This window comes from Hyla sarda, unplaced genomic scaffold (assembly GCF_029499605.1).
Source record: "Hyla sarda isolate aHylSar1 unplaced genomic scaffold, aHylSar1.hap1 scaffold_2675, whole genome shotgun sequence".
NCBI classification, from domain to species: Eukaryota; Metazoa; Chordata; class Amphibia; order Anura; family Hylidae; genus Hyla; species Hyla sarda.
In genome coordinates, this window is record NW_026609369.1 from 1 (window position 1) to 27,174 (window position 27,174).

The 27,174-nt window shown below is 45.6% G+C and overlaps 6 protein-coding genes across 6 annotated transcripts; 2 read left to right on the plus strand and 4 right to left on the minus strand.

Moving 5' to 3' along the window:
• Window positions 1–191: 191 nt before the first annotated feature.
• LOC130324862 (histone H2B 1.1) lies at window positions 192–692 on the plus strand. Its single transcript, XM_056553277.1, has one exon. The coding sequence runs from the start codon at window positions 192–194 to the stop codon at window positions 570–572; it is 381 nt and encodes a 126-aa protein (XP_056409252.1). The 3' UTR covers window positions 573–692.
• Window positions 693–3,157: 2,465 nt separating this feature from the next.
• Window positions 3,158–4,853, minus strand: LOC130324861 (histone H4-like). Its single transcript, XM_056553276.1, has one exon. It carries the CDS (start codon window positions 3,692–3,694, stop codon window positions 3,158–3,160), a length of 537 nt encoding a protein of 178 aa, XP_056409251.1. The 5' UTR covers window positions 3,695–4,853.
• A 9,055-nt stretch (window positions 4,854–13,908) lies between these two features.
• LOC130324866 (histone H2B 1.1-like) lies at window positions 13,909–14,295 on the minus strand. Its single transcript, XM_056553280.1, has one exon. It carries the CDS (start codon window positions 14,293–14,295, stop codon window positions 13,927–13,929), a length of 369 nt encoding a protein of 122 aa, XP_056409255.1. The 3' UTR covers window positions 13,909–13,926.
• A 341-nt stretch (window positions 14,296–14,636) lies between these two features.
• Window positions 14,637–15,069, plus strand: LOC130324863 (histone H2A type 1). Its single transcript, XM_056553278.1, has one exon. The coding sequence runs from the start codon at window positions 14,637–14,639 to the stop codon at window positions 15,027–15,029; it is 393 nt and encodes a 130-aa protein (XP_056409253.1). The 3' UTR covers window positions 15,030–15,069.
• A 2,805-nt stretch (window positions 15,070–17,874) lies between these two features.
• On the minus strand, window positions 17,875–20,287 carry LOC130324860 (histone H3-like). Its single transcript, XM_056553275.1, has 2 exons — window positions 19,946–20,287; window positions 17,875–18,259 (listed from the first exon to the last, which is right to left on the minus strand). Exons 1-2 carry the CDS (start codon window positions 20,285–20,287, stop codon window positions 17,945–17,947), a joined length of 657 nt encoding a protein of 218 aa, XP_056409250.1. The 3' UTR covers window positions 17,875–17,944.
• A 788-nt stretch (window positions 20,288–21,075) lies between these two features.
• LOC130324865 (histone H1B-like) lies at window positions 21,076–21,826 on the minus strand. Its single transcript, XM_056553279.1, has one exon. The coding sequence runs from the start codon at window positions 21,798–21,800 to the stop codon at window positions 21,141–21,143; it is 660 nt and encodes a 219-aa protein (XP_056409254.1). The 5' UTR covers window positions 21,801–21,826; the 3' UTR covers window positions 21,076–21,140.
• Between the last annotated feature and the right edge of the window lie 5,348 nt (window positions 21,827–27,174).

The window sequence follows — 27,174 nt, forward strand, 5'->3', positions numbered from 1 at the left end:
AGAAACACCAATGAACTGCCCTGGGCGGGGCTTAAGACGCTCCCACAGGTCACATGACTTGCTCCTCCAGTAGAACAGTGAGCAGACAGCATTTCTTATTTGCATGGGCTGCATATAAATACGGCTGCGGTGGGAGGAGGAAGCATCATTATTCTCTCTGTTCTAGTGAAGAAGGATTGTGAGTGATCATCATGCCTGATCCCGCCAAGTCTGCACCAGCCCCCAAGAAGGGCTCCAAGAAAGCCGTGACCAAGACTCAGAAGAAGGACGGCAAGAAGCGGAGGAAGACCAGGAAGGAAAGCTATGCCATCTACGTGTACAAGGTGCTCAAGCAGGTCCATCCTGACACCGGCATCTCCTCCAAGGCCATGGGCATCATGAACTCCTTTGTCAACGATATCTTCGAGCGCATCGCAGGGGAAGCCTCCCGCCTGGCTCACTACAACAAGCGCTCCACCATCACCTCCCGGGAGATCCAGACCGCCGTGCGCCTGCTGCTGCCTGGAGAGCTGGCCAAGCACGCCGTGTCCGAGGGCACCAAGGCCGTCACCAAGTACACCAGCGCCAAGTAACCTGCTCCGCCTCCTGCTGTCACCCCAAAGGCTCTTCTAAGAGCCGCCACATTGTCTATAATAGAGCTGGGGCTTCTCCTGTCTGTATTCCCCGTATTCTCTTCTGTATATGTGGCCGCTATTCTGTCAGTACAGTCTATTGATACTATATATATTCTGCTCCGGGATCGGGTGAGATCAGAGCGACTGCTGCGGTTCTCACTGACTGCAGGATGTATATTCTCCTGTGGTGGAGCGGGGGGCGCTGTAGAGTTCTCCGAAGTTAACCCATTGCCTGATCTGTCTTGTGATCAGTATCTCCTCCACCAGATTCCCCGATTATTTCTTCTATAATCTCCGCGGTCCTGATCGATCACACAGCCTTACTGGAGTGAATTGTTGCGGTAACGCTATAATATGTAGTCTGCACAATCTATAAATCCTAATTTACTGACCGGGGAATCTATTGATCGGTATCGCCGGGGATCGGTAGAGCCCGACTCTACACAGCAGGAAGGACACCACAGTATCAGAGTATTTCTCCGCTCATAGGCAGCATTAATTCTATATAAATCCCGATGGGCCAATGTTCATTTATTAATGCCCCTTTCCACACTCACACATTGGCTGATCACAGGATGTTCAGGGTTTGAATTTCCCGCTTCCTCCAGACCCGATAACAATGGAGAGATCCCCCTCATTCTCGTGTATGTCACCAATAAAGATCCTAATCCTATGCGCAATGCTCGCACAGCTGCCGTTGGTTATAATCTTTGGAAATTATTTATAGTCATGAATTATAAGAAAGTCTGGTGTAGAGAACCGCACACCGCTCCCACTCATACACCGATCACCCTCCCGCTGTCTCGGTCTCAGCTTGTGAATAAACCGGCCGTGCATGGAAGCCTGAAGGGGAGAGATCAGTGGTGTCCAGGTGCGGTCTGGATGTTCCCAGTGATAATACTGGAGTAGAGTCCTCGCTAAAGAGTTAATGATGATTGAAAGTTGTCACAATCTAGCGCTTGTTTTTTGCGCAAATAAAAATGATTTTCCAGTTGTCTGGTCACATAGATGGGGGTAACCAGACGCATTTCAGTGGTTTAGATTATCTATTGTAACCAATAATACTAGTAGCCCTGTGATAACTTTTATGCTTCATGATAAATGTTTTATTTTTTGCCTCTTTCCTCGTTTTATTGGTATTAGTTTTAATGTTCCATCTTGATTTTTTTTAAATCATATTTTAATTTTACTTTCAGAAGATTCATCCAAAGCTTTTCTATAGTTAACGCTATATTCACACGGACACGCGTTATAGCCAGATCGGGAAGGGTTTTATCAATGACGGGCCCGGGAATCTCTCCCCCACTAAGACTTTATCAGGTCTAAATACACGGTGATCGCTGACAGGTAAAATAGATTGTAAAACAACCGCACGGTCAGTGTTCACACTGGGCGATCTTTTCCAGTAATTTAATACATAGAACAATAAAATAATGTATAAAAAATAATTTCCCTGCCGCCTCCTTTTCAGGTGAAGGGAGTCAGGCTGCTGGGGGAGGGTGCAGGATGTGATCGGTATCAGGTCTGGAATAGGACAGGGACGCGGCTCCTCTATATACTCTGCAGGGAAGACCCCGTATACACCCACCATTGTGATGTCAGCCCCGGACATAGTGTCCTCTCTCCTCTCCGCCTCACTAGAATCCCCCTGATCGGCCCCAACAGTTTCCCCTCCGCCGCCTATTTCTTCCTATTTACAGAAACCAGAGGAATGTAGTCACGTGTACAGGGAAGAGGACGAGACAAAGGGAGAAACGATCAGAAGAAGAGCGGGAATTTCAAAATAGTCAACTACGGTGATCAACCAATGAGCGAACATTCGGGTCTATAACTCCGCCTAGATTTAACCCTTTAGCGTCCTCTATGCACCACTTACGGTCACAGGTGTCGGGAGACTGAAGCCAGCAGCACCGATCACACAGGGGCAATGCAGAGGACACGATCTACATCACTATAGTAACTGAACTCAGCACCGAGAGGGTTAACTGCAAAGAACAATCCCGGGATCCTGCTTATGAGAACAGGCGGAATATATATATATATATATATATATATGCGCAATTTGCTTGGGTGTGAACAGCGCCATTAACATACAGGTGTTATATAGAGTGAAGGCTCATTTGTCCGGATAGCGGGATATAGAAGGGTCTTACCGGGATATTATCAGGAGATTTGCATGTTCTATAACACGGACTCTTTAGGGAGGTAATGAGTGATATGGTGGGGAGGGAAGTAATGTAATCTGGAGAAGATGAATGTAGATTGTAACAGTAACTATAATCACGGAGGAAGATGAGGGCAGTAGTCAGAACATTCAGAGGAGATCCCCCGGAGCAGATAGGAGGGAAATACCGATAGACTGATCAGGTGCAGCGATTATGGCAGGACAGGGAAAAACAAACACCGCAACCACAAGAGCAAAACACCGATCACACAACCTCTCAGTAGAGAAGACACAAGGAATTGTAGCCTTTCCATAGAACATGTGGGCGGCTCTGAGAAGAGCCTTTGGGTTGATGTGATGGAGCCGAGTAGAAGCAGAATTAACCTCCGAAGCCGTAGAGAGTGCGGCCCTGTCGCTTGAGGGCGTACACCACGTCCATAGCGGTGACGGTCTTCCTCTTGGCGTGCTCGGTGTAGGTGACGGCGTCACGGATGACGTTTTCCAGGAAGACTTTCAGGACACCGCGAGTCTCTTCATAGATGAGGCCGGAGATGCGCTTCACACCTCCCCTGCGAGCTAGACGGCGGATGGCAGGCTTGGTGATGCCCTGGATGTTATCCCGGAGCACCTTCCTGTGCCGCTTGGCTCCGCCCTTACCGAGACCTTTCCCTCCTTTACCGCGTCCAGACATCTTCTCTATGTAGCGAGTAGACTGCAAGATACTGAGTGCGGCCGAGTCCGGCTTATATGGCACATGGGTGGACCTGAAAGAAAACTGGAACAAAGATGACATCATCCGGGGGGCGTTTCTTTTAACCACATTTACATTCCTGACCCTCCCCCCTTTCCGTTGATTGGCTGAACACGAGACAAGAAGGTTTTGAATTTCCCGCCCATTCCAAAACGTTTGCTGCATTTTTCCGATTCTAAATAATCAGTTTTTTTTTCTTACCGCGATTCTCCCCAACATTCTAGAGAAGAGCAGTCGTCATTGTACCGAGCGGGAATGGTGATCGGGCAGGTGTGTGAGCTGTATGTTACACACATGGGAGAGGATCAATAGCAGCACAATAATCTGTCAGGTGTATAATGTGTGTGCGGGGAGCAGCAGATGGCAGAACAAATCTTGTGAATGGATCGATCACTCGGGCAGCATTACCAGGTCTACAGGACTGCTCACCCCCGGGCACCAAGACTCTGCACACATTGTACGACATTATATGGAGCCCCGATATGTGCAATGAGAGTGACCGAGAATAATCGTCCGAGAGCCTGATCCCACGTGTTAATACCATAAAAACAAATAAACCCATCAATTCTCAGGATGGATAACACCATGTGTACAACCAGTTAACGAAAGAGTTAAATGTACCTCCAAATTTGGGTAAATCAATAACTTCCTTAAATCACATCTATCCATAGAGATCGTCTATTTATCACAGCAGTATAAATCCTTACAGTTACAGTTTATACAGATCAGATACATTGTGTTACAATAGCGACACCTGGTGGTGAGAGCTTTGTATTATACTCTTTACATGTTACCAAATTGTAACAAGTAATATTTCCCAGGTGCTGACACAAGTTACAGAGATACAAATAGATACAACTATGGATGTTGACTAAGACTTACACCCCCTGCTTATTCTATACCAGATATAAGAGCAGCTGAAATTGTTGTGCTGTTATTGTAAGAGTCTGTAAGATGATCAGGAACAAATAAATACATCTGCATTGTGCTTGATATAACAAAACATAATAATAAAGTGATGTAATATAGAAGAGTTTGTATATTAGGATGTGGAGTTACAGATTTTCCATCTCCCAGATCCTGAATTATGTGATCTCCTTGTTGGAGTTGTGGGGCAGGAGCTGTGGATTTATAGTGTTTTGTTTAGTTTTTTAATTTAATCCATAATTACATTAATACCCATAAAATCTAATTATGAATTAAATTATTTAATTGTTCACTATTGATGCATCCACTAGTTATTGATCATTAATACATTGATTAATTATTATGGTTGTAAATATTTATAAATTGTATGATCCATGTAAAAGGTGGATATCATGGGGGATAGAGATGAGCGAACTTACAGTAAATTTGATTTGTCACAAACTTCTCAGCTCGGCGGTTGCTGACTTTTCCTGCATAAATTAGTTCAGCTTTCCAGTGCTCCGGTGGGCTGGAAAAGGTGGATACAGTCCTAGGAAAGAGTCTCCTAGGACTGTATCCACCTTTTCCAGCCCACGGGAGCACCTGAATGCTGAACTAATTTATGCAGGAAAAGACATCAACTGCCGAGCCGAGAAGTTTGTGACAAATCGAATTTACTGTAAGTTCGCTCATCTCTAATGTGGGATATTAATGAATTCGTGTTGTGGAAAGTTATTTGTGTAGACTGATTTTTCAGCAGTGTTTTTTGGCGCAAGGTGTTAAAAAAAAGGAGTTACTGGAAGATATTTCATTTGCGCAATAGTTACCAAAGTGTGGTCCAGGTTTACTTAGGTTTTTGACTTTTCAAAGAACTTTGCCCTCAAAATTTGTGACTTTTAGAAAAGACTCTGGTTTCTGAGCTATTCGGTTTGTCACACAATAAAAGCACAAAAAGTGACTGCGCCTGGCAACTTGCTACAAAAGGAAACAAAAAGAAAATCCAAATAACTTGATAAATCCCCCCACCCCATGTTCCTTATAATATGATATAATGGCATAATATGATATGTATCATGTTAATCCAGGGATCCCTCTAGTGGTGTAGAGTAATAGTGCAGCAAGTTTTTCTTAGATATCAAGAACATGGAGGCCGTGATTGTGACATAATGACCACGCCCCCTTGTGACATCACATCACACCCACTCTATTCATGTCTATGGGAGGGGACGTGTTAGCAGACACGCCCCCTCCCATAGATATGAATGGAAGGGGTGCGGCATGACCATGACATAACCACAACTGCCCCAGGAACCCTGCATTTGTTTAGAAAGTCGGGTGTTGCGGGAGATCACGGAGGTCCTGCTACTGGGATAGGGGATAAGATGTCTAGCAGTGGAATACTTCTTCAGGGCAGGCAGTTGCACCCACCCCACTTCTTGACAAAGATTCAAAACACGTATTGAGGTGGTGGTGGGGTGTACTCTCTGAGTCCTCAGCATGTCAATAACCGGTAACTAATACTGTTTGTAAATCATATGGCATAATAGCGTGCACTATGAGGGAGATGTGACACTGTTGGTTGATAGTTGTCTCTGGGAATATTCCAATATGTGCACCCTATCTTGTGTTTTTGGGGTTGGTGTTTTTTAGGGGTGGGCCATTTTAAAATGGGAGGGCTCTCTGTTGCTGTATGTAATCCTTTTTGTAAATAATAAAGCATTTTGTGGACACTTTCTTGTGTCAGTCTATTATAGGTTATTTAATTTTTGGAAACACTTGGAAAAAGCCATTGTGTGTTCCGATACCTTAGTGTGCATTTTAACACTGGAAGAAACCTGACAACAACCAGGGATATTTTATCCACCCTCAAGGGTAGAATCAGAGAGAGTATTCAGTGCAGTAGGATCCGTCATCACCCCTAAGACAACAAGTCTGCCAGCAGCATGGAACATGTAACCTCCTGTGCCAGATGCCACTGAGAAGACAGTACAACCGCCACCCCTGCATCATATAGATCACATACCAAATAGATCATATTCATCACATAGGTCAGTGATGGCAAACCGTTTTGAGCCCGAGTGCCCAAACCGTAATAAACACCAACTTTTTTTTTTCCCCTCAAAGTGCCAGCACAGCAATTAAATCAGAATACTGAGGTTTAGGTTTAGAAAAAACAACTTAGGTAGGCAGTATGTTCCCCCACAATAGGTAGGCAGTATGTTCCCCCACAATAGGTAGGCAGTATGCTCCCTCACATTAGGTTGTAGTTCCCCCACATTAGGTAGGCAGTATAGTTCCCCCACATTAGGTTGTTGTAGTTCTCCCACATTAGGTTGTAGTTCCCCCATATTAGGTTGCAGTCCTCCCACATTAGGTGCAGTATAGTTCCCCCACAGACATACAACCTTCAGCCATATATAGTGTATGGCTGGAGGCTGTATGTCTGTGTACGGCCTCACAGTGCTCCATCCATCGCTCCTCTGGTCAGGGGTCATGACCTAATCTTAATAGACCATAGCAGTAGGTCCCGGGACCGGAGGAGTGGTGGTCGGAGCGCCGAAGCTGAAGTGTAGCTGGTAAATTACCATGTTGGCCAGCGCGCGTCATCCTCCTAGATGCTTCGCTCCTTCGTTCCTATGGGCGCACGCATGCACTACCTCCCTGCGGCCCCTGCATTTTTAAAGTTAACGCGGGGCCGGAGAAAGGTAATCAGGGACATCTTTGTGTCCGAAAAGATCTTTCGGGACACAGGGATTTCCCGGTTTACCCTGCCTGGCAAACTATGGCTGCGTGCCCACAGAGGGGGCTTGGCGTGCCACCTATGGCACGCGTCCCATAGGTTCGCCATCACTGACATAGGTCATATAGAGGTGTAAATAATAGATATTATATACAATCCTGTATTCAGGATATGGATCCTTCTTCATGGCATAGTCAAGTACATCATATTGATCATATAGACCATATTAGTCAATAAATAATTTCCTCCATTATGTGAAGTACCCATCTACTATAAAGCAGATCACATTGATCAGTATCCCATACATTGATAACCACTGTGGTCATATAAGGTAATGTAATGAAGAAAATTGTGTGTCTGTAGTGGAATATTACCCTCTGCACAGGGACACACTTTTCTGCTGTACAGCCGTCTCACTCCATAACCTCTAATCCTAATCCTATCCTTAATCCTTATTCTGACCCCTAATCCTAATCCTATCCCTAATCCTAACCCCTAACACTAATCCTAAACTCTAATCCTAAACCCTAATCCTAAACTCTAATCCTAGCCCCCTAATCCTAGCCCCTAATCCTAATCCCTAACACTGATCCTAAAAACTAATCATAACCCCCTAATCTCAATCCCTAACACTATTCCTAACACCTAATACCTACAGTCTAGTCAAGAATCTACAGTCTGTTACAAGTATAATTAGTGCCAGCAAGCTGCTGGGTCCTTCCTTGTTCCTGGCCAACTCTCTGGGATTCTGGCCGAGCTGTAGAGACTATAACAACTGTCTGACCTCAGTAAAGCCTCCATTAAACCATAACCCGGTTGTGCACTCTCATTTCACTGCCTAGCCATTGGGATAGTGGAGATATCATTTGGGTGGTTCCCGATACCCCCCCCCAAAAAAAAAAAAAAAAAATAAATAAATAAATAAATAAATAAATAGACACTCTGGCGTAACGAACATTAGGGGTTAATAACACCTTGCCCCTGGGGTTAATACCATCCACTTACACCACTACACCCCGTGGTCCTGCCATTTATTGTGGCTCACCACACTACCACTAGAGTGGTTCCTATGCTTCCTGGCTGACCAAAACATCAGCCAGGAACCATAGTAACTTAGAAGTGGTCTGTGGTCACCACCTGCAGAACCACTTCTTTACTGGGGGCATCTTGCTAATTACCTACAATGTCCATCTGTTGTCTGTTCCATTTGCACAACAGCATGTGAAATTGATTGTCAATCAGTCAGTGGCATGTAGTTTCCCCCCCCAACCCCTCCCCAACATTAATGTACAGGGTACATTAACACGGGCGGGGGTTTACAGCAAGTTTCCCGCTAAAAGTTTGAGAGAAACACACTGTAAAACACTACACTTCACTAACCCAAAATAAAGAGTAAAACACTACATATACTCTACACCCTTACACTGTGCCCCCCCCCCCCCCAAATAAAAAAATAAAAAAAACATCTTTTAAGTCAGATTTTCCAAAACGGAACCTAGAGCTGTTGCATAATAACAACTCCCGGTATTGCCCGACAGCCATTGACTGTTCAGGAATGTTGGGAGCTTTGCAACAGCTGGAGGCACCCTGTTTGGGGAAAACTGACATACAGTATTTTTGGTGGAGGAAGCAAGTGTAATGCTTGCATCCAGGTCCACCTCTATGAAAATCCCTAATTTAGGCCTCAAATGCACATGGCGCTCTCTCACTTCGGAGCCCTGACGTATTTCAAGGCAACAGTTTAGGGCCACATATGCGGTATTTCCGTACTCGGGAGAAATTGCGCTACAAATTTTTGGTGGCTTTTTCTCATTTTACCCCTTATGAAAATGTAAAGTTGGGGTCTACACCAGCATGTTAATGTAATTTTTTTTTTTTTTTTTTGTATAACTGTTTATTTAAAGAATTTTGTATTTTAATACAGAAGAAAAATACGACATATGTACAGTGAGTATACAATATATAAAGCAAAATTTGCAACCTTATATATAAAGGAGAAACACTGTCGAGATGAAGGAGGAGGAGAGAAAGGGAAAGAAAGTAAAATTAAAAGAGAAATAATTATGAAATAAAAAATTAAAATTAAAAATAAAAGAAAGAATATAAAATAAAGAGAGAATATTGCATGGCCATGGCGCATCAGTGGTTATTCAGAGAATCATCATAATCCTCCCAAAGCCTCCATATCTTCTGAAAGAAGTGTAATTTTTTTTTTTTTTTTTTTTTACACCAACATGCTGGTGTTGCCCCATACTTTTAATTTTCATAAAAGATCAATGGAAACAAAGAACCCCAAAATTTGTAACACACTTTCTCCCAAGTATGGAAATACCCCCATCTGGGGGCGCACAACAAGGCTCAGGAGTGAGAGTGCACTATGTGCATTTGAGGCCTAAACTGGTGATTTGCACAGGGGTGGCTGCTGATTACAGCGGTTCTGAAATAAACGCAAACAAATAAACACCCACATGTGACCCCATTTCAGAAACTTCCCCACTTATGGAACGTAACAAGGAGTTTAGTGAGCATTTACACCCCACAGGTGTCTGACAGATTTTTGGAACAGTGGTCCGTGAAAATGACAGCCCACTGTTACAAAGCCCACTGTTACAAAGATCTGTCAAATGCCAGTGTGATGTAAATGCTCACTGTACCCCTTTTTTTATGTTCCTTGAGGGGTGTAGTTTTCCAAATAGTATGCCATGTGGGGTGCTTCTCGCTGTTCTGGCACCATGGGGGCTTCCTAAATGAAACATGCCCCCCAAAAACCATTTCAGCAAAATTCGCTTTTCATAAGCCCATTGTTGCTCCTTCCTTTCTGAGCCCTCTAGTGCACCCGCAGATCACTTGAGGAATTTCCTTACTCGAGAGAAATGGGGTTTTGGGGGACATTTTAACCTATTACCCCTTATGAAAATGAAAAATTTGGGGTGACATAAGCATTTTAGTAAAAAGAATTACATTTTTCATTTTAACGTCCAACGTCAAACACTTGTGGGTTGTTAAGGCTCACTGTACCCCTTGTTATGTTCCTTGAGAGATTAAGTTTCCCAAATGGTGTGCCATGTGGGGTGTTTTTCACTGTTCAGGCACCATGGGGGCTTCCTAAATGAGACATGACCCCAAAAACCATTTCAGCAAAATTTGCTTTCCAAAAGCCCAATGTCCATCCGTCCATTCTGAGACCTCTAGTGCACCCGCAGATCACTTTACATCCACGTTTAATATATTTCCTTACTTGAGAGTAATGGCGTTTCAAATTTTGGGGGATATTTTCACCTATTACCCCTTGTGAAAATAAAAAATTTGGGGTAACATCAGCATTTTAGGTAAAAAAATATATTTTTTTTCATTTTCACGTCCAACTTTATTGAAAATTTGTCAAACACCTGTGGGGTGTTAAGGCTTACTGTACCCCCTGTTACGTTTCTTGAGGGGTGTAGTTTCCAAAATAGTATGCCATGTGGGGTGTTTTTTGGTGTTCTGGCACCATGGGGGCTTCCTAAATACGACATGGCCACCAAAATCTATTTCAGCAAAATTGCACTACAAATTTTTGGTGGCTTTTTCTCCTTTTACCCCTTATGAAAATGTAAAGTTGGGGTCTACACCAGCATGTTAGTGTATTTTTATTATTTTTTTATACCTCATATGTGGGCGAAAAATGCTCTGCGGGCGCACAACAAGGCTCATGAGTGAGAGTGCACTATGTGCATTTGAGGCCTAAACTGGTGATTTGCACAGGGGTGGCTGCTGGTTACAGTGGTTCGGAAATAAACGCAAACAAATAAACACCCACATGTAACCTCCCACTAATGGAACGTAACAAGGAGTTTAGTGAGCATTTACACCCCACAGGTGTCTGACAGATTTTTGGAACAGTGGTCCGTGAAAATGAAGAATGTAATTTTTCATTTGGACAGCCCACTGTTACAAAGATCTGTCAAACGCCAGTGGGGTGTAAATGCTCACTGTACCCCTTTTTTATGTTCCTTGAGTGGTGTAGTTTTCCAAATAGTATGCCATGTGTTTTTTTTTTTTTTTTTTTTCGCTTTTCCGGCACCATGGGGGCTTCCTAAATGAAACATGCCCCCACAAACCATTTAAGCAAAATTTGCTTTCCAAAAGCCCAATGTTGCTCCTTCCCTTCTGAGCCCTCTAGTGCACCCTCAGATCACTTTCATCCTCATATAATATATTTCCTTACTCGAGAGAAATGAAGTTTCAGATTTTGGGGGACATTTTAACCTATTACCACCAAAATTTGGGGTAACAAGCATTTTAGTAAAAAAATTTACATTTTTCATTTTCACGTCCAACTTCCACGCAAAGCTGTCAAACACCTGTGGGGTGTTAAGGCTCACTGTACCCTTTTGTTATGTTCCATGAGGGGTGTAGTTTTCAAAATAGTATCCCATGTGGGGTGTTTTTGGCTGCTCTGGCACCATGGGGGCTTCCTAAATGTGATATGCCCCCAAAACACCATTTCAGCAAAATTTGCTCTTTAAAATACCATTGTTGTTCCTTCTCTTCTGAGCCCTCTAGTGCACCCACAGAGCACTTTACATCCACATATGATGTATTATCTTGCTCGAGAGAAATTGGGTTACAAATTTTGGGGGACTTTTTCTTCTTTTACCCCTTGTAAAAATAAAAAATAAAATATGGGTCTACAAGAACATTTTAGTGTAAAAAATGCAGACTTTGATTTTTCTCCTCCACTTTGCTGCTATTCTTGTTAAACACCTTGTTAAAGTAGAATATGTCATGTAAAACCAATCTCGGAATCAGAATGAAAGGTAAAAGCATCTCAGAGTTATTAATGCTTAAAGTGACAGTGGTTAGAATTGCAAAAAATGCTGATTTGGAGTTACATTGTGTTATTTGAGTGTTCCCTTTATGTTTCTGAGCTGTGTAGTTCTTTGCTTTTGGGATGAAATGAACATAAGAGAACTGATGAAGCAGATTGCCTCACACTATTGTGCCTAACACATGAGATTCCACTTATATCCCTCCAAGTAAACAGGTACCAGTCCATTAATCTAACAGATTTGAAAAACTGGAAGCGCCTGGAAATGTTTTAGATCTAAAAGTTATCACAAATATCATCCGGTCTGGATGAAGCCTCAGAAGCATTTACTGCATTCACAATGAGGACTGAATCCATCAGCCTCATCTCCTTCCTCTGGGGACCTCTAGTGGTGGTTTGTAGTATAGTTTCCATCTGTCTTCACGTAAACTCACTGCCAATCTTCATATCCTATTAACCCCTGCAGTGACCTTTCAGGTGTTTTGTCTTTGATCAGTTCACTTTGTTGTTACATCAGTAATTATTCTATTTAGAAACATTATAATTGAGGCTTTGAAGCGCTAATATTAATCATCTGAACAGAATAGAAAAAATATATAGTTTCCCACCGAGATCTCTCCTGTATCGACGGGCTCCCGGTCGGCGGCTGTAACCATCAGTCTGTGCACACGGTTGGTTCCCTGTGTTATTTCATACATTTTATCCTACAGCCCAGTACACACTACTGATCTCCGCACAGCAGCTTTATCCCCTGTACATCTGATCAGAGGAGCCGCATCATCTATTTACTGGATGTTTTATTAATGATTTGTATTTCTGCCTTTTACCATCCAGTGATCCAGTTGTATTTTACCCCTTTTATTTGTTCTCTATTTTTATTACATTGTACATTTATTGTTTATGTGGATATATAAGAAAGTTACTGTCAGTTCTAGTCCCAGGAAGATCTCATCCCCCATAGACCCCCGATCACACCCAGCAGATTATTACCGCAATAACAATCAGGGGCCGGAGGTCTAGGAGAGAATTTCCCGGACGACCTCTGCAAATCTATAAACGATCAGGTATAATCTCCGTCCATCGTCCTCTCTTCTCACTTTATTCTATCACATTTTATATGGATGAAGAGTAAAAGATCGGGAGAAGCGATCAGCAAGATCGGGAAATCACTGTCCACGAGGAGCCGATAGATACACAATGAACACAAAGTATGGAGCTATAGCTCCGCCCCCAGGTGGCAACAAACGGTTAAATCATTGTTAACCCTTCAGTGAACGCGGTATTTTTTGGTCGTAACAATTTCTGCTCTTTGTTCCCTAACAATCCTCTCTCCTAGACCTCCGGCCCGATTGTTACTGCGGTAATAATCTGCTGGGGGTGATCAGGGGTCTATGGGGGATGAGATCTTCCTGGGACTAGAGATGGCGCAGACCCTGCCTGTAATGTGTCTGATCGATTGTTTCCTGCCCAGTCTGTCTGCGATCAGATCTGATGGTGGGAATATGTATACAGGACCGAACCGATAAGAGATCTGATCGTATCCGGGAGACACAAGGACCTGAATCTCACAATTTGTATAGATGTCCCGGCATCTAAACGGAACCGCAGAAAAGCTACGGGAATCCCGGCGATACCGATCACCACTGTGATACCGATATGTCCGGTCAGTGCAGGAGACACAAACCCCAGACCCGAGACACAATTACTTATTCTGGCATTAACGTATATATACGGTGCTGATGTAACCAGCAGCCAGATTATGAATCACAGACCGCGATCCCGGAGCAGCACAATATGTACAGTATAAAGCGGCTGCACTGGTATAAACTCGGCCACAAAGAGAATAAAGCTAATTCTAGCAGATAGAAGCTCCAGCTCTATTATAGACAATGTGGCGGCTCTTAGAAGAGCCTTTGGGGTGACAGCAGGAGGCGGAGCAGGTTACTTGGCGCTGGTGTACTTGGTGACGGCCTTGGTGCCCTCGGACACGGCGTGCTTGGCCAGCTCTCCAGGCAGCAGCAGGCGCACGGCGGTCTGGATCTCCCGGGAGGTGATGGTGGAGCGCTTGTTGTAGTGAGCCAGGCGGGAGGCTTCCCCTGCGATGCGCTCGAAGATATCGTTGACAAAGGAGTTCATGATGCCCATGGCCTTGGAGGAGATGCCGGTGTCAGGATGGACCTGCTTGAGCACCTTGTACACGTAGATGGCATAGCTTTCCTTCCTGGTCTTCCTCCGCTTCTTGCCGTCCTTCTTCTGAGTCTTGGTCACGGCTTTCTTGGGGGCTGGTGCAGACTTGGCGGGATCAGGCATAATAATCACTCACAATCCTTCTTCACTAGAACAGAGAGAATAATGATGCTTCCTCCTCCCACCGCAGCCGTATTTATATGCAGCCCATGCAAATAAGAAATGCTGTCTGCTCACTGTTCTACTGGAGGAGCAAATCATGTGACCTGTGGGAGTGTCATTAGCCCCGCCCAGTGAATGATTTATTGGTGTTTCTTCAAGTCTCGTCACCATTGGTCGGATTCACATCTACCCAATCACAGGAGCCGGAGGGCGGAGCAGAAACATATAAAAGGCAGCAGAAAGAGAATAACGGTGACATCTCGGAGGAAATTCTCTTGTACTTTTAGAATTCACTTATCATTATGTCTGGACGCGGCAAACAAGGAGGGAAGGTTCGGGCCAAGGCAAAGACCCGCTCATCCCGGGCAGGACTCCAGTTCCCCGTCGGTCGTGTGCACAGGCTCCTCCGCAAAGGGAACTACGCCGAGAGGGTGGGCGCCGGTGCTCCGGTCTACCTGGCCGCTGTGCTGGAGTATTTAACCGCTGAGATCCTGGAATTGGCCGGTAATGCCGCCCGGGACAACAAGAAGACCCGCATCATCCCCCGTCACCTGCAGCTGGCCGTGCGCAATGACGAGGAGCTGAACAAGCTGCTGGGTGGGGTGACCATCGCCCAGGGAGGCGTCCTGCCCAACATCCAGGCCGTGCTGCTGCCCAAGAAGACCGAGAGCAGCAAAGCGGCCAAGAGCAAGTGATCACCGCTTATCCCAGATCATCCCGAACACCAAAGGCTCTTCTAAGAGCCACCACATTGTCTCCTACAGAGCTGGCTCCGCTGATCTTGTCTAATAAGGATTAGATTTCTTATGACATGTTCTTTATACAGGGGTTATAGTAGAACTGAAGTTTCTTTCATTAACAGTGTGAGACGGATTGGACACCTTCACTTCTGTTTTTCGGCTCTTTAAAAAAAATCTAAAGAAAACTGTTCCTATAGCAGAATGTGACCCTCCGGACAAGGACAGTTTCCTGCTCACTCCATCCCCGCTACCCTCACTAAGAGGGACGGGTACAGTTTCTACATATGGATTTTTGGGGTGCAGCCAGCCTTTCCCCCGCGCCGCACTTATGCCATCTGCCACCTACCTGTTCTAAGACTACAACTCCCACAGCATGCACTTACAGTGGGGGACATGCTCGGGGTTGTGGCACTTACAGTGGGGGACATGCTGGGGGTTGTGGCACTTACAGTGGGGGACATGCTGGGGGTTGTGGCACTTACAGTGGGGGACATGCTGGGGGTTGTAGCACTTACAGTGGGGGACATGCTGGGGGTTGTAGTCTTAGAACATGTAGCGGGCAGAGGGTGGATTTGCGGCGCAGGTGGGAGAATGCTGAATGTTGTTCTGTTTGTGGTAAACGAGACTGATCGGAGCTGATCTGCCGGTAATGTGATCTCTACGGTGGGGAGTAGCGGATTATTACAGCAGGAAGATCCCCTGAAATATTGTTACATATAATCTGTTGGCTGTAATCTCCCCATGGAGTATAACCCCCATCATTACACGTTTAGGGAAATGATTCATCCCCTTACCCTCTGTCTGTAGAAGGCTCCGCCCGCACATCATGTTAGAGATCATCGCTCTGTAGAGACTTCTCCGCATCAGCCTCACTAGCGTCTTCTTGTCTCTATCTTATACAGCAGGAGGCCGCGGCTGTAACACATAACCTGTCCCTACTGCACAAGTCATATAGTTGTTAGATGTATTAGTTATTATTATATTATTTTTAATATTTTGCAAACACAATCAGACAAGGACATGCAGAATACATTCATACAAAAGTTATTCTACCATTTTTATTACTAGCAGAAGTCCCACACTGAATGAGGATTGGTTGATGAGGTCACATGATCTGTTCCGGCCAATTAACAGATACTTTCCCATTACTGTCAATCTTAATAAGCAATTAGAACGTTCTCTGCTCAATTATAGAGAAACATTCTAATTGCTAATTGAGATTGACAGTTAGGGAATAGTATCCGCCTATTGGCCAGAACAGATCATGTGACTTCATCAGCCAATCCCCATTCAGTGTGGAACATATTAAGATTTGCCCGAGATGAATACGGAACTATAGTGAATGGAAGAAGGATTTGTGCCGATCTTTCTGGTCACTTACCTGACTGTGTGTACAGCCGCCTCCCTTTTATAATTCGGAATATATGACTAGTGTTGCTCGCGAATATTCGCAATTCGAATATTATTCGCGAATATCGCATATTCGCGAATTCACGAATTTCGCGAATATAGCGCTATATATTCGTAATTACGAATATTCGTTTTTTTTTTCTTACAGTACAAATCACAGTGATCATCCCTCTCTGCTTCCAGCTTGTGTGGTGTAAAGAACGCTGTAATACTACTGTGTGAGACTGGCGTGCGATAATTCGCATATGCGAAACTTAGCATATGCTAATTTTCGTGTATGCGAATTTTCCCATGTACTAATTTCCGCATACGCGAATTTTCGCGTATGCTGATTTTCCCGTGCGCTAATTTTCGCATACGCGATTTTTCGCATGTGCGAAAATAAAACGAGGATATAACGAATATGCGAATATATGACGAATATTCGTCCATATATTCGCGAATATTCGCGAATATTCGCGAATTCGAATATGGCCTATGCCGCTCAACACTATATATGACCCCAATAATACACATGAACCCCCGGTGTCATACGGGTAATGTACAAGCAGTTCCTGTAATGGAGAAACAAATGACAATAGGAACCTAGAGACCATCAGTTACTAGACAAGGGATCCGGAGATATAATAGGAGACAGTATAGATAGGACCTCATTATAGAGATGGCGCCCCCTATACTGTAGCCTTCTGTGTGTAATAGAAGCTCCTGGACACATCAGATCTCCAGCCGCCTCACTCGGTACATGGATACACCGGGACTGGCTTTATACAATGACCGGAAACAATCGCTGACCCGTCCTCGTTATTACAAGGAGGGAGAGGACGGGACAGAATCAAAGAGCGGGAAACTCAAACCCCCGGAGAGGAGCCAAAGAGCGGTCAGTATCCGGCTATAGAACCGCTGGTTATTTTCCCGTTCATTCTACGGGATCAATAGGGGGCGCTGTCCTGTTGGTGGTTAATTACAGAATGGTGTCGGCTAGTAATGTATTCTCCGCAGTGTACAGTGTTAGTACAGAACTCCCGGGCAGCGATCATAATCAGGGCCATGTAATGTTACATTCTACGGTCCCTCCACATGTTCAGGGGAAGGAGTCTCCACATCCTATTATATTCATGGCTCTATATAGAATCACATCACCTCCCACCCGAACTGCTACTAGTTTCCCTGTCACTATACACATCGGCCAATAGTCATCTATATGACAGGACACAACTCGGGCCATTGATATTAAGTCCTAGTAAATCCCCAAAACGGGTTCTCTCCTTATACAGCTTCTATAGCCCTTTCATCCCAACCACGTTAACTATAGAGATAATAGATTATAATAGAAATAATAGACCACTACGACAGATACACAGCAGTGCAGACACAGGGAACTCTAGCTTTTTCCATAGAACATGTGGGCGGCTCTGAGAAGAGCCTTTGGGTTGATGTGATGGAGCCGAGTAGAAGCAGAATTAACCTCCGAAGCCGTAGAGAGTGCGGCCCTGGCGCTTGAGGGCGTACACCACGTCCATAGCGGTGACGGTCTTCCTCTTGGCGTGCTCGGTGTAGGTGACGGCGTCACGGATGACGTTCTCCAGGAAGACTTTCAGGACACCGCGAGTCTCTTCATAGATGAGGCCGGAGATGCGCTTTACACCTCCCCTGCGAGCTAGACGGCGGATGGCAGGCTTGGTGATGCCCTGGATGTTATCCCGGAGCACCTTCCTGTGCCGCTTGGCTCCGCCCTTACCGAGACCTTTTCCTCCTTTACCGCGTCCAGACATCTTCTCTATGAAGCGAGTAGACTGCAAGATATCGAGTGCGGCAGAGTCCGGCTTATATAGCACAGGAGCGGACCGAGAACAATGACGACTTCCGGGGCGTTTATTTTATTGAATTTACATTCCTGGCTCCTCCCTCTCCCTCCGCTGATTGGCTGAACACTGTAACGGTCCCTATTTTGAATCTCCCGCTCCTTCTACATTACTCGCAGCTATTAGTTTGCGGCTGGTTACTAATCCGATCCTTCTCAAAATGTAACGAATAATCTTTAGGAGATCTGAGGAGCAGTCAGTCGTCTGCAAGATTTATATTACCAGCGATATCGGCGAGAATCCGGCCAGTGTAGAATAAAGAGGAAAATCTACAGAACACCGTGAGCAGCTGCATTCATGTTACCCGTCAGGTTCAGGTGTTTGCGCACAGCAGAGAAGCAGATAGCGCTTCTGGTCGGTGAGATTCGGTATTGTACAGATCACAGGGGAAATGATTTATATACAATCGATGAGGCGATTATATTGAGTCCCTAGAAGGTGGGATCAATCCCCCCGCTCTTTATACTCAGAGGATCTGTCGGTACCGGGCAAAATGGCGACAGCTCCGGGTATTACAGCAGCGGTTCTAGTACGAGGAGCGATGTGAGGGCTTCTGATTAGGTCACTAGGGCTGCTATACACTGAAAGAGTTAATAGACCGCCAGGACAGGACAATGGAGGGATTTAGAAGTGATTTTGTGGCTGAGAAGGAAACATCATAGTGGTGTCTATTAGCGGGACATGCACCGCTGCTGCCTCTACCAGGGATTAAAAGAAAAGCACATTTGGATCGTCCACCAATATTAATATTTTAGGCAATGAAAGGGTTAAGATGACAGGAAACAATTGTTTACCATAATCCTGCGGACCCAGCCCCGGACTCTGTATGAGCCCAAGCGAAGTATCGGGGGATTCAGATCGTTTTGGTCTGAAGAACGATCCATTCACAAGAATCGATCACTCGGGCAGTATTACCAGGTCTACAGGACTGCTCACCCCCGGGCACCAAGACTCTGCACACATTGTACGACATTATATAAAGCCCCGATATGTGCAATGAGAGTGACCGAGAATAATCGTCCGAGAGCCTAACCCCACGTGTTAATATATGATAGAAGGGGAGAGATCGGAATAATAGATCAGCAGATGATCGGGAATATCACAATCTCGGGTGATCAGCCAATGAACCTCCAGTATCGGGGATATAGCTCTGACCATAGTGTTAACCCTTCAGTGTCCTTGCTGCCTGCCTTGTATTCCTCCTTCATATCCCGATTACTTGTTATATGTCAGGAGTCTGAAGCCAGCAGTCCTGACCGGAGGGGACCGATCCTCTGTAACCCCCAGAATATACACTGCAGTCCCCATAATACCGGTCACCCCCAGGAACTAATACCGCAGAGGACAATTCTATACCTGCACATTTCCAGCACTGAAAGGGTTTATTCTAGAGAACTATACTGGATCCTGCTTATGAGAACAGGCGGAGAATCGGGACAGAACTGGAGACATTCAGGAATCAGCTCGTTCTATAGATAATTTGGTGGCTCTGATAAGAGCCTTTGTGTTGTATGCGGGTCCCGATTAGATCTAAGCTCTCTCCCCACGGATCCTGCGGGCCAGCTGGATGTCTTTGGGCATGATGGTGACCCTCTTGGCGTGGATGGCGCATAGATTGGTGTCCTCAAAGAGTCCCACCAGGTAAGCCTCGCTGGCCTCCTGCAGGGCCATGACCGCCGAGCTCTGGAAGCGAAGATCAGTCTTGAAGTCCTGGGCGATCTCTCTCACCAGGCGCTGGAAGGGGAGCTTCCGGATCAGCAGCTCGGTGGACTTCTGGTAGCGGCGGATCTCACGGAGAGCCACTGTACCTGGACGGTAGCGGTGAGGCTTCTTCACCCCACCAGTGGCGGGAGCGCTCTTCCTAGCGGCCTTAGTAGCCAGCTGCTTGCGGGGAGCTTTCCCTCCGGTGGATTTACGAGCGGTCTGCTTGGTCCTGGCCATGATTCTCTATAGACAAGTCAGTAAGAAGTGATCGGGAGAGGAAAGAGCAGAACAGTTATAGTCCTGGCCTCATCGTGATTGGATAATGTGAGCCACACCCCCTACATCCCATTGGCTGATTCATATAAAGCTGAGCCCGCCAAAACACATGGGGCGTCAGCCATCGATCTTTGTTCAGAAGAGGCGGGGCCCATCCCGGCCCTATTCGGTCCTGCCTGCGGACAGACGTAACTCCCGGTAATAGCGCCCTCCCCCGTGTCCCCTCAGACATGACGCGGTGCAGTATTCCGAGTGTTCAGATTGTCTGCCGCTCTCCCATATATAGGCTATTCGTGACTGCATGGCTTTATATAGTAATAAGACTAAGCAGCCCAATAACCCTCAGAATAGGGAAAATACAGGGTTACATTCATCCCCAAATCTCTGGTAAATCAGTTTCCGTAATCCCGTCTATCCATAGAGCGTCTATTTATTAAAGCAGTGTAAATCCTTACAGTTTATACACAGGAGATACATTGTGTTACAATAGCGACACCTTGTGGTGAGAGATTTATATAACCTTTTATGTTGCCGATTTGTAACAAGGAGATATTTTCCCCAAGCGCTGACACTATCAGTGTTACAGCAGAACATCCTCAGTTCAGTGTTCATAAGGGGATCTAGAAGTAAAGGCAGATGCATTGTGATTTATATAACAATATAATAAAGTGATGATAATATAGAAGGGATTTATATCACTATCATAACTATATATCCAGGGTGATATCCGGGCGGTGATCATACAGCTCTGTCTGGAGGAGGTGGTGGCTCTGAAAAGAGCCTTTGTGGGATAAGTACAGGACGAGGCTCCCGATTATTTCTTAGCCGCGCTCTTCTTGGCTTTAGTCACCTTCTTAGCCGGGCTCTTGGCAGCTTTGGGTTTGGCCGCCTTCTTAGCCGGGCTCTTGGTCACCTTCTTGGGAGCAGCCTTCGGCTTCTTGGGGCTCTTGGCCGCTGCAGGCTTCTTGGCTTTCTTCGGGCTCTTGGCCGCTGCAGGCTTCTTGGCTTTCTTCGGGCTCTTGGCCGCGCTCGGAGCCTTCTTTGGCTTCTTAGGGGATTTGGTCGCTTTCTTAGCTGCTGCAGGCTTCCTGGCCGCAGCCGCCGGCTTCTTCTTGGCCGCCTTGTCCTTAGTCTCCTGCTGGTTCTTGTTGATCTTGAAGGATCCGGAGGCGCCGCTGCCTTTCACCTGGAGCAGGGTTCCCTTGGTCACCAGCCCCTTGATGGCCAGCTTCAGGCGGCTGTTGTTCTTGTCTACATCGTATCCTCCGGCAGCCAGAGCCTTCTTCAGGGCGGCCAGAGACACCCCACTGCGCTCCTTAGAGGCGGACACGGCTTTAACGAGCAGCTCGGACACGCTGGGACCGGAGGGTTTGTGGCTTTTCTTAGCGCCCCCTGCGGCTGATTTCTTCGGCTGCTTCTTGGACTTTGCGGCCGGATCGGCGGGAGGAGCGGCGGCTGGTGCGGTTTCTGCCATAGTTTATCGCTGCCGTCTATAACAATAAAAATACTGCGGAAGAGAAATATAGATGGCGGAGCTGCTGGCGACTCTTATATAGTCAGTGGCTGCGCTCTGATTGGCTGCTGAGCTGCCATTTTCATGAGCTGTTATTGGCTGACACAGAGCACAGGCCCCGCCCCATTCTGTCTGGTCCCTAAGAATTAAACAACCTACTTCTCATTATACCAGATAGGAGAACAGATACAATTGCTGTGCTGTGTAAATATAAACTTTAGTAACCAACCATAGTTGTTGTATCTATTTGTAACAATTGTATCAGCCTTTGGGGAAATAGAAATACTCGATGTTACAATTTGGTAACATGTAAAGATTAGAGTATAAAGCTCTCACCAGCAGGTGTCGCTGTTGTAACAGTCACTTATTGATTTCTCAGAGATTTAGGAGTAAATGTAAATCCTCTAGGTAATAGGTTGTGCACATCGTGTTTTACCCAACCTGAGAATTATTGCGATTATTTTCTCTTCTGATATATTAATGCTACAGCAGCCCCCCAGATGTAGAATGGATATGGGGGCGCTCTCCTGTACTGCGCCATGTATATAGGGATAGGAATAGTTCTCTGAGGACGTATATTGTCAGCATTCAGATGTCTGTACAGGAGCAGCCGGTAATCAGTGTGAACACCCGAGATGCGGCACCGCGTTATGTCTGAGAGGACACGGGGGAGGCTCCCGGGATTGTTCTCTGCGGTTAACTCTTTCAGTGCTGAGAACTGTGCAGTTATGTAGGATGGTGTCATGTGACTGGGTATGGTCGGATCTGTGCTCTGGGGATAGAGAGGAGCGATCCCCTCGGTCAGCACTGCTGGCTTCAGTCTAATGACAACTGTGACCGCTGACCGACAGACATAAGGAGGACACTGAAGGGTTAACTGTGTGGGCGGAGCTATAGCCCCGATACTGGAGGATCATTGGCTGATCACCGGAGATCATGTGATTGTGATATTCCCGATCTTCTGCTGATTTATTCCGATTTCTCCCCTTTCATCATATAATAACACGTGGGGTCAGGACGGGGTCAGGCTCTCGAACGATTATTCTCGGTCAATCTCATTGCACACATCGGGGTTCCATATAATGAGAAGCGGGAAAATAGCGGAGAGGATTGTTGGGGAACAAAGAGCAGAAATTGGCACAACAAAAAAATGCCGCGGGCACGGAAGAGTTAACAATGATTTAACCGTTTGGTGCCTCCTTGGGGCGGAGCTATAGCTCCATACTTTTTGTTCATTGTCTGTTTATCGGCTCCTCGTGGATCCTGATCTTCCGATCTTGCTGATCGCTTCTCCAGATCTTTTACTCTTCATCCATATAAAATGTGATAGAATAAAGTGAGAAGAGAGTAATGGACGGATATTATACCTGATCGTTTATAGATCTGCAGAGATCGTCCGGGAAATTCTCTCCTAGACCTCCGACCCCTGATTGTTCTTGCGGTAATAATCTGCTGGGTGTGATCAGGGGTCTATGGGGGATGAGATCTTCCTGGGACTAGAACTGACAGTAACTTTCTTATATATCCACATAAACAATAAATGTACAATGTAATAAAAATAGAGAACAAATAAAAGGGGTAAAATACAACTGGATCACTGGATGGTAAAAGGCAGAAATACAAATCATCAATAAAACATCCAGTAAATAGATGATGCGGCTCCTCCGATCAGATGTACAGGGGATAAAGCTGCTGTGCGGAGATCAGTAGTGTGTACTGGGCTGTAGGATAAAATGTATGAAATAACACAGGGAACCAACCGTGTGCACAGACTGATGGTTACAGCCGCCGACCGGGAGCCCGTCTATATAGAAGAGTCCTGGGGTCAAGCTGTTCAGGCGATTAATTAGCGCTTCAATTATAAGGTTTCTAAATAAAATAATTTCTGATTTAACCACAAATTGATTTTAAATTGATCAAAGGCAAAACACCTGAAAGTTCACTGCAGGGGTTAATAGGAGATGAAGATTGGCAGTGATTTTACAGCACATAAAGAGAGATGGAAACTATACTACAAACCACCACTAGAGGTCCCCAGAGGACAGGAGATGAGGCTGATGGATTCAGTCCTCATTGTGAATGCAGTAAATGCTCCTGAGGCTTCATCCAGACCGGATGGTTGTAGCTTCAGTGGCGTTGCCACCCGGGTGCGGGGGGTGCGGCCCGCACAGGGTGACACAAAGACGCTCCGCAGCATCCCCCACCGCCTTCACGGTGCGCCCGTCCGTAAACATGTTTGCATGTTTTTATATAGGAAAAGGGGGTGATTTGAACTTTTAACATGGAAGGGGTTAATGCAGCGGTCTTCAAACTGTGGCCCTCCAGATGTTGCAAAACTACAATTCCCAGCATGCCCGGACAGCCAACGGCTGTCCTGGCATGCTGGGAATTGTAGTTTTGTAACATCTGGAGGGGCACAGTTTGAAGACCACTAGGTTAATGTGTGTCTTTCAAACTTTTATTAAAACTTTTTTATTTTATTTATTTCTTTAATGATTCCTCCTATAAGTGTTATAAAGTGTAGATTCCTCAGACAGATGAATAGAGATCTATTGATCTCTATTAATCTGTGTGCTCTGTGATCCATTGATAGAGCCTGGTCCAGCCAGGATCTATCAATGACAGAGCTTGGACTGGAGGAAGCAGTGGTAAGTCCTCCGACTACCTCCATAGTGGATCGCCCCCCTGCGATCGCGCTGCGGGGGGGGGGGGCATCCACCCCACTAGCCCACCAGGGAGCATTCACATCTCCCTTTAGACGCCTCTGTCAGCTTTGACAGCGGCGATCTAAAGGGTTAATAGCCAGCAGCGGTGATCGCCGCATGCTGGCTATTAGCAGCGGCCTCTGGCTACTGAGAACAGCCAGGGGTCTGCAGAGTATGGAGCGGGCAGGAATCCTGAGCCCGTTCCATACATACTGCAGAGCGCCGCAAGCATCTCCCCGTGCAGACGCGCCTCCTCCCCTCAGCTCTCCGAAGCTACAGCAGGGGGGAGTGAAGGCAACGGACGCAGGTCTGCACGGGGAGCAAGAAGCCACGCCCCCTCATCTCCCCCCGCACGTCTGCAGAGCAGGGGAGAGGAGACATACACCGCTTCTCATCTCCCCTGCTCTGCTTCAGCTTACACAGGCTGCAGAGTATGGAGCGGGCAGGAGTCGGGTGCCCGCTCCATACAGACTGCAGATCGTCACCGCCGCTGCCGCACTTGTCAGGTCTGGCCCTGCTTGCCCGAAGCCGGGCTAAGGGCCGGACAAATTCCCCTGCCCGGCGCCCAAAACTGCTAGTCCCGGGCGTCGGGCAATAGAAATTCCACATCCCAGCTATAGAGAAGACGTCACCTGTAGTCACTGATATCATTGTGTATTCTCCTCACTATAGAGAAGACGTCCCCTGTAGTCACTGACTACAGGGGACGTCTTCTCTATAGTGAGGAGAATACACAATGATATCAGTGACTACAGGGGACGTCTTCTCTATAGTGAGGAGAATACACAATGATATCACTGATATCATTGTGTATTCTCCTCACTATAGAGAAGACGTCCCCTGTAGTCACTGATATCATTGTGTATTCTCCTCACTATAGAGAAGACGTCCCCTGTAGTCACTGATATCATTGTGTATTCTCCTCACTATGTCCTATCAGAGCTGTAGTCGCTTGTCAGTTCTACAGTTAGGTCAATGAAACTACAACTCCCAGCATAACCTCACCACTGCTCAAAGGGGTACTCTATTGGAAAACATTTTTTTTATTTTTTATCAACTGGTGCTACAAAGTTAAACAGATTTGTAAATTACTTCTATTTAAAAATCTTAATCCTTCCAGCACTTATTATCTGCTGTATAAGAGATTCACAGGAAGTTATTTTCTTTTTTAATTTCTTTTCTTGGACAGAGGTGTCAGCACAGAGCACTGTGGTCATGTCAAGAACTGTCCATAGTAGGAGCAGATCCCCATAGTAAACCTATCCTGCTCTGGACAGTTCCTGATATTGATAGGTGTCAGCAAATAACACTTTGGTCAGACTGGAAAGAACTACACAACTTCCTGTGGGGCATACAACAGCTTATAAGTACTGTAAGGATTAAGATTTTAAATAGAAGTAATTAAAAAATCTGTTTAACTTTCTTGCACCAGTTGATCTAAAAGTAAATGTTTTCCAGTGGAGTACCCCTTTAAGTAATTCTGGGAGCTGTATATTTAAATGGTGAAAACTTCTTTAACACTTTCCTATTCTGTGGCAACTGGTATATCTGATTAACCCCTTAAGGACCAAGGACGTACTGGTACGTCCTTGGTCCTGCTCTTCTGATATAACGCGGGGTTACACAGTAACCCCGCGTCATATCACGGCGGGCCCGGCATCAAAGTGAAGCCGGGACCCGCCTCTAATAGCGCGCAGCGCCGATCGTGGTTCCGCGCGCTATTAACCCTTTAGCCGCGCGCTCAGAGCTGAGCCGCGCGGCTAAAAGTGAAAGTGAAAGTTCCCGGCTAGCTCAGTCGGGCTGTTCGGGATAGCCGCGGCTAATCGCGGCATCCCGAACAGCTGACAGGACAGTGGGAGGGCCCCTACCTGCCTCCTCGCTGTCCGATCGCCGAATGACTGCTCAGTGCCTTAGATCCAGGCATGAGCAGTCATGCGGCAGAATCGTTGATCACTGGTTTCTTTTGAGAAACCAGTGATCAACATAGAAGATCAGTGTGTGCAGTGTTATAGGTCCCTATGGGATAACAATGATCAGTATAAGAGATCAGTGTGTGCAGTGTTATAGGTCCCTATGGGACCTATAACACTGCAAAAAAAAAGTGAATAAAGATCATTTAACTCCTCCCCTATTAAAAGTTTGAATAAGTTTCCAATAAAAAAAAAGTGTAAATAAAAATAAACATATATGGTATCACCGCGTGCGGAAATGTCCGAATTATAAAAATATATCATTAATTAAACTGCTCGGTCAATGGCGTGAGCGCAAAAAAATTCCAAAGTCCAAAATAGTGCATTTTTGGTCACTTTTTATATAATTTAAAAATGAATAAAAAGCGATCAATAAGTCCTATCAATGCAAAAATGGTACCGTTAAAAACTTCAGATCACGGCACAAAAAATGAGCCCTCATACCGCCCCATACACGGAAAAATAAAAAAGTTATAGGGGTCAGATGATGACAATTTTAAACGTATTAATTTTCCTGCATGTAGTTATGATTTTTTCCAGAAGTCCGAAAAAAATCAAACCTATATAAGTAGGGTATCATTTTAATCGTATGGAACTACAGAATGCATATCAGGTATCATTTTTACCGAAAAATGTACTAAGGAGAAACGGAAGCCCCCA